The 7,717-nt window shown below is 34.1% G+C and overlaps 2 protein-coding genes across 3 annotated transcripts; both read right to left on the bottom strand.

Annotated features, from left to right (window-relative positions):
- Nucleotides 1-405: 405 nt before the first annotated feature.
- On the bottom strand, nt 406-3,829 carry LOC137829546 (S-adenosylmethionine synthase 1-like). Of its 2 annotated transcripts, none has more exons than XM_068636369.1 (2): nt 3,730-3,829; nt 406-1,865 (listed from the first exon to the last, which is right to left on the bottom strand). In XM_068636369.1, the coding sequence occupies exon 2, from the start codon at nt 1,861-1,863 to the stop codon at nt 691-693; it is 1,173 nt and encodes a 390-aa protein (XP_068492470.1). In that variant the 5' UTR covers nt 1,864-1,865; nt 3,730-3,829; the 3' UTR covers nt 406-690. The 2 variants fall into 2 exon arrangements, with proteins under 2 accessions (XP_068492470.1, XP_068492469.1); XM_068636368.1 differs by lacking the exon at nt 3,730-3,829 and adding an exon at nt 2,366-2,452.
- A 1,505-nt stretch (nt 3,830-5,334) lies between these two features.
- On the bottom strand, nt 5,335-6,989 carry LOC137828871 (uncharacterized). The gene is made up of 6 exons (XM_068635612.1): nt 6,666-6,989; nt 6,491-6,588; nt 6,216-6,287; nt 6,022-6,146; nt 5,832-5,904; nt 5,335-5,610 (listed from the first exon to the last, which is right to left on the bottom strand). The coding sequence occupies exons 1-6, from the start codon at nt 6,865-6,867 to the stop codon at nt 5,506-5,508; spliced, it is 675 nt and encodes a 224-aa protein (XP_068491713.1). The 5' UTR covers nt 6,868-6,989; the 3' UTR covers nt 5,335-5,505.
- Nucleotides 6,990-7,717: the final 728 nt, after the last annotated feature.

Genomic DNA, 7,717 nt, shown 5'->3' with positions numbered 1-7,717 from the left:
CATCACTTTGACTCTGTAATTTCCGGTGTATCTCGCAACATTTTTAAATTGTTGATTAAGAACAAAAAGATGAAAACCATCGGCTTACCATATTATATACATCTAACAATTGACCTGAGTCGTAATGCATCATCTATCTACTCTTAGTATGTTGTTACATGTGACCCCTTATTACCGACTCTCTTTGAAGATCTATCATTTACAATCAACAACAAATTTTATCTACAAGAAATAAATACAGTTATTAAATCATCTAGAAGTATTTATGCTTTACGAGTAAAAAAGTAACTAACTAAAACAAATAGGTAACAAACCACCCAACAACCTATACGTACTGCTACCCTACCAAACAAAAAGACATAATAACAAAATAAAGTTCATAATTAAAAAGGAAAAAAATGGGGAGAGAACCAAAAAGATGCTGACTCTAATTATTACTGATTCGAATTAGTATCGTTGAAGATGCACACCTCATATGCACCAGGATAAAGCCAAAGTATTGTTGACCAAAATCTGGAACTCCTGGATATTATTACATTGATCAGTATTATTATTAAGACAAGTTAAGTTTTCTAATATAATTTTTATCACGATATGCAACGGGTTTTTCATTCTGTATCCTATGGATAACATTGGCTGAATCCAGTAACAAATCATTGAATTGATGCTTCCAATTTTAGCCTTAATCATTTAGGCAGTGGGCTTGAGCATCTTGACGGTCTCCCATGTGAAATCAGGATCATCTCGTCCAAAATGGCCATAAGCAGCAGTCTTCTGGTACCTGAAGTTGCCTCCCCTCATGAGGTCAAGATTGATGGAAATCATTCCAGGCCTAAAGTCAAAATTCTCCTTAATCAGAGCCAGAATATCACTGTCAGAAATCTTCCCTGTTTTATAGGTATCCACAAACACAGATGATGGCTCAGGCACTCCGATTGCGTAGGAAACCTGCACAATGCAGCGACGTGCAAGACCAGAAGCTACCACACTCTTTGCGGCTTGCCTCATAATGTATGCACCGCTCCTATCAACCTTGGTTGGATCCTTGCCTGAGAACGCACCTCCACCATGAGCACCCCACCCACCATAGGTATCAATGATGATCTTCCTCCCAGTGAGTCCTGCGTCTCCATGGGGTCCTCCAATCACAAACCTACCTGAAGGGTTGAGGTGGAAGATGGTCTTGTCATCCAGGTATTCAGCTGGGATCACAGGCTTTATCACATGCTCTTTCAAATCCTTTGCAATTTGTTCATTTGTGACGGTTTCATCATGTTGGGTCGAGATGAGGACTGTGTGCACACGGATAGGGACCATGGCCCCACCATCATTCCTGTACTCAACAGTCACTTGGGTTTTACCATCAGGCCTAAGCCACGCGCATGTCTTGTTCTTTCTCACTTCCGTCAGCTTGGCACCAAGTTTGGTAGCAAGCACATGAGTGAGTGGCATTAGTTCAGCTGTTTCGTCTGTGGCATACCCAAACATGTGCCCTTGGTCACCCGCTCCAATTTCCTCCGGCTTTTTGGACAAGTGACCGTGAACTCCCTGGGCAATGTCAGGGCTCTGTTGCTCAATGTTGACAAGAACGTTGCACTTATCAGCATCCAGACCAACATCAGCAGACACGAACCCAATGCCTCGGCAAGTGTCGCGAACTATTTTCTCGTAGTTCACCTTGGCCTTGGTTGTGATCTCACCAAACACCATCACCATGTTGGTTTTTGTGCAGGTTTCGCAGGCAACCTTGCTCTCTGGGTCTTGCTCCAGACAAGCATCGAGGATGGCATCAGAAACCTGGTCACAGATCTTGTCGGGGTGTCCCTCGTTTACAGATTCTGAGGTGAAGAGGAAGGTTTCCATTTCTGTTGTTCAATTCAAATAAAACAGTGTGGTGCATTACGTTCATGTTAATTGACTTAGATCAAACAAATTAACTTCAAATTGTAAAGGCAACTTCTAGAGCATACGTTTCAACGAAAACACTGGAGTTTATTATTTTTCTCAAATTCAGCATGTTCGTATAAATAGAGAATAAATTATGTTATATTCGTTAAACATTTTAAACAGAAACGGCATTGTCTCATATTTTAACGCGACCTATAATCGCAATTCACAAGCATAACAGAGAATCACGTCGCGGATTCGCGAATGCCAGATCCAACGAGGATCAAAGACGTCGTAATTTGCAATCATTTCGCATTGGCATTATAAAATAATTAACAATAGTGGATATATGAATATTCAGTTATGACAGGAACGAAATGAAATGTGAAATCTAAATGTGAATTTATAAAATGGCAAAAGAGATAGAATAAGGATAAAGAGCATGCATTGAATTGAGATTAGGGAGAAAAATACATACCGTGTTTATTTTGGTGTTGAATTGAGAAGGAAGATAGATGTGAAATTGAGCAGAAAGAGGAAGAGGAAGCAGAAGAGTTGAGATGGATTGTGTTATATGAACATATATTGGGAGGAGAGGCAAAGAGAGAGATTACGTATACGAAAGACTTGTAACATCTTCTCCCTATCTATATCTGTGACTAATCTAATTATGCTTTAGGAGTAAAAGTGGTAACTGACTGAAACAAATAGTTAACCACCCAACAACCTATTCCAACTGCTACCCTCCTACTAAAAAAAATTAAAATAACAAAACAAAGCCCATAATTAAAAAAGAAAAAAAATGGAAAGAGAACTACGTTAATTTGAGTCTAGATTAGCTTTTTGAAGGAAACATTTTTTTGTAGATGTTTTTAATTTTTAACAAATACTATTTCCAAAACATGCATAACTAAAATAATGATTAAGAACTCCTTCCTGTGCTTTTAAATATTTATCATTGCGTGATATATAGAATTAAGAAAGTATATAAATAACCTACATTTATAAGTAAAAATAATAATAAATAGACTAGCTTTAGATTGAAGTTTAAAATTATTTTTACAAATTTCAATGTACAATAACAAATTCTGGTATACAAAATAAAGAAGGAATAATTTGGTACACTGAAAGTAAAATACTTTTATAAACTCAAAGAAAATCCAAATATACACTTCCAATTTAGGTATATATTGACAAAATGGACAATTTTTATACTGTCATTCCAACCAAAATCAATCCATCATACACTACTTTATGTAATTAGATAATAATATGCAAATGTTTTTAGGATATACTATTTTTTTAATATAAAATTTATAGCTAAATATGAATTATTTGTGATTGGATGATTTTTTAAAAGTCAACATATATTATTTATCTTAATCCCAAAACCTTGTCATTGGCTTTCACGTAAATTGCGTAAAAAACATAAATTATTTATCTTAAATGCAGCGTTTGAAAAAAGGCTGGAAATTTTATGTTTCTCAAATTCGGCTTGTTCGTATAATAGGGAATAAATGATGTTATATTCGTTTAACATCTTAAACAGAAACTGCATTATCTCATATTCTAACATAATCTACAATCACAATTCACAAGCATAAAAGAGAATCACATCGCGGATTCACAAATGCCAGACCCAACGAGGATCAAAGGCGTCGTAATTTGTAATCATTTCGTATTGGCATTATAAAATAATTAACAAGAATGAATATGAATATTCAGTTATGACAGAAACGAAATGAAATGTGAGATCTAAATGCGAATTTATAAAATGGCAAAAGAGAAAGAATAAGGACAAGAAGCATGCATTGAATTGAGATTAGGGAGAGAAATACATACCGTGTTTATTTTGGTTTTGAATTGAGAAGGAAAATGAGATGCGAAATTGAGGAGGAAGAGTTGAGATGGATTGTGTTATATGAACATATTTTGGGAGAAGAGGCAGTGAGGGGGAGATTACGTATACGAAAGACTCGCTTCATCTTCTCTCTATCTCTCTTATTTCGTGTCTAATCTAATTTTTTTTTGTTTATTTATAACACATGTCTATTTTTCTTTTTAATTCTGCAACTATTGTTTACATTTCATACTCCTAAAATGGTATTCTCACATTGCTTTAACTTCTAGCCTCACTTTACTCACTTACCCTACATTTTAATTCATTTTAATATTTAAAGAGTGTTGATCCCATATAATAAATTTTTATTTTAATTATATTTATTTTATTTCATTTTTATTTAATATTATTATAATTGTTTGTCAAATATGTGTGTGGTTTAATGTTTGGGTGTCAAAATAAACTTTTTCGTATTTAAAACACAGAAATAGACTATATAATATAGAAAACTAAATGAGGATTATAAAAAATACGTTATTCTCACTAATAATTAATACATATATAAACTTTATTATTCTACTTTACTTGTCAAATAATAGTCATCATGGTTAGCTCTGAAACTAGATTTTAATAAATATTTAAATTTAAAATATTTAGAGTGAATTAAGTGGACATTAGATTGAATTAGTATTAAACTAAACTTTTCTTAACGCTAATTTAACCAAGTCTATTACATCCGGTAGCTAATGTCTAACATTTAGAGTATTAGCGTTTATGATCACTATGTTTTGGAAACACTATTAAGCAATTAATATAAACTTTTTTTGGTTTTGTGTGGACTTTTATCCCACACTAATGGTCCAATTTCTTGTAGGTAGTGTAGTACATGGGTGCAAAATCCCCAGCCGCAGCACCTAAATTTTAAAAATTCAGGCTGGGTGTAATTGAACATATTTTAATTAAGGATAATAATGACAATAAAAAAAATTATTTCCTACACAAAAAGCATTAAAAAATTGGAATGTGGCAAGTTATTACTACTGATATGGTCTTGCCATCTCCGAGAGTGTAGCCGAATAATGTCCTGAAATTATGGCCAGGGTCGCTGTGGACCAAGTTATTATTCACCAGCAGTGTTGCTAACATTAAGTTTGGAAATCTTTCTGAAGAACCACTACCTCATTGCCAAATTGCTTATTAAGTTATTGGGATCAAAGTGTTGAATAGGGTGAGCATTGATAGGAGTGGAATACTTCACCATCATTTGTTGACTTCATTACAATATTCTTATTTCTCCTAAGTTGATTTTTATATATGTACTATATATGATTTAAGTTGTATTATTATAATATCTAAAATAGTTAGTGTCGCTTCTCATTATCTCACTCTAGTTTTTTACCGAGTTAGCTGCTACAAGCCACTAATATCTGCTCAGTATTTTTGACCACTTAAAGATCTCTCGGTTCAAAAGTTGTAATTAGAATCATAGACAATCAATGATTCTACAATTACTACACTAAAATCTCAAGTTCCAACTCCCTCTCTCATGGTGAGTTTTGAGATAGGTTGTAACTGTATCAATTTTTTTTCCATAAATAGTGTGTGGATAAGTAACCAATCTCTGAACTATTTTTAAAAACAAAATGATAGAGTCTAGAACAAAAAATCATGGTAATCAGAGTTCACAATTGGAACTAAGAACCTTGCAAGAAAGAATGTAGACCATAATTAAAATAAATAACCTCAACATAACAAGACAGGTCCAATGGAAGCCGCAATTAGTAACTAAATCCTAATTGAAGTCCAAGGGCAAAATGAACTAGAAAAAGTGTCATGATACCACTACCCAAGATACCATGAACATTCCTTAGTCCGGGATTTCCCTGCATATCATTTTCAAGAACCAAGAGTAAGGACAAACAAATGGAATTATGTAAGGCTTTATAATCCAGTTCATGAATTAATTTGGTTTACTTGCTTCTTGACAATGCTCAAAACAAGACAGCTCTAATTTCATTTATAAACTCATTTGATATTCATAAACAAACTTCAGTGTTTACCACTAGCAAGTAACAGAGGAAAGAAATAAGCATTAATGAATTACCTCAAAGAGTGAGGGCAATATAGTTTGTATTGTCAACAAAGCTAGGCCAATGACGCCTGTAACAGCATGAGGACTGCGAGCAAACAACAGAACATAAAAACAGCAACATGATTCTTATTCGTTTTATTTGCAGTTGAAAATGAATAAGCAAACCTTGCAATAAAAAAAAAGACGGAGATTAAAAAATGACCTCTCAAAAATGGGTTTATCCGAAGTGAGTAGAGCTGTTATTCCCCCGGTAGCTCCAAAAGCAAAGAAGAAAAACATACCAGCTAAAAGCTTAGGGTGTAAATCCTTAGCCTTAGCCTTTTCCTCCTGCAAAATATTCAAAACATAAAAAATCTACAGTGAGTAATGAAACGGGAAAGGATTTGAATTACATACCACATTATCAGAATAACGAATCCGAAATCCCAAATAGGTGCCATAGCCACCCATGGCAAAGAGCACAACTGCCTGAAGGTCAAAACAGCAAAATCCATTAACAAACTAACTTTCTTCATAAGCATGCACAAAAATTAAAATAAATAAAAATAATGGAAAGATACTATAACTTGTACTAATTAAAGAGAAATTAATTTAAATTTTTTGTTGTAATTATTTTATTCTCAGAAGTGATAATAATGGAAAAAGTACTCCATTAAGTTAGTGTTAGTTACCATGTTGGCAGGGTGACCCCAATGAACGAGCCAGTCTGGAAGATTCCAGGACTTGACAAGGTCAACGAAAGGCCCAAAAACGGAACCCACGGCTTCACCTGTGATAGATAGCAGAAATTGGTATGATAGAATATTAGGAATAAAATAAAAAAGAGAAATGTTTGGAAGAGTTTACCTCCGGGTAAGAGAGCGGCGGCGCAGAGCAATGGGAACGGAGAGAAAGAGTGCAGGGTGATTTGGGTGTTGTCTCTGGATTTGACGTGTTCCAGTTGCAGGGGTGAGTTCTGCTTTGATGCGAGACACTTGGCGAAGGAGTGGCGGGACTGGAACAGAGCTGAGGATGGAGAAGAGAGAGAGAAAGCAACTGCCATGGCCATTTTTGTAAAGTGGAGAATGATGAAAAGAAGCAATGTGGTGTTGCAGTTAGAATGAGAAAAAGGTGAAGCAGTAGCAGATATGATGTTGACAGGAATTGGGAGTGGAAAGGTGTGGAAACAGACACGCCTACTATGAAGCTACTACTACTACTCTACGCCTCTCCGCGTGCCCTCCACACGCTTCTCTCTTCCCTTTCTCGGATATAAATAAAGAAAAATGATTTTTTCACACCCCATTTTTGCTTTGATCCAAATTACACCTTTGAATTACTTATGTGATAGGAGTATTTTTGTAAAATAATATGCATAAGATAGATGTAATTTGGAGCATTGGATGTTAAATTATCACTACTCATAAATAAATAATACTCTATTTCAAAATATTCACAACATCATATCATAATCATACTTACATTAATTAATCATTTTTATTTTGATCTATATTTTTTATTTCACTTTTGTATCTAATAAAACAAATAAAATAAAAACCTTTATTTATTATTAATAAATATTAAATAAACATGAAATAGTCAATGACTACCGTAGACAATAGATAAGTCATTACATTAGAATCAAAATGGAGATACATGATATTGTGTTTTTAAAAAAGAATAATAACACATTAAAAATACAATCAATGATTTTCATTGCCTTCAAGATGATGAAGTCTATCTTCGATTCGGTCCAAACGTGTGTTGATATCCAACCTCATGCTTGACATACTTTCTTGTATATGTTGAATTATCCCCAAATTTGTGTTAACATCTGATAACTACTTTAAGATAAGTGCACTGTGTGGTTAGAAGTTATAATTTTTCCCTAAGAACGGATATCTAATTCAAAAGGAACA

The sequence above is a fragment of the Phaseolus vulgaris genome, chromosome 7 (genome assembly GCF_000499845.2).
Source record: "Phaseolus vulgaris cultivar G19833 chromosome 7, P. vulgaris v2.0, whole genome shotgun sequence".
Classification (NCBI taxonomy): Eukaryota; Viridiplantae; Streptophyta; class Magnoliopsida; order Fabales; family Fabaceae; genus Phaseolus; species Phaseolus vulgaris.
This window is presented reverse-complemented; position numbering and strand designations above follow the sequence as displayed.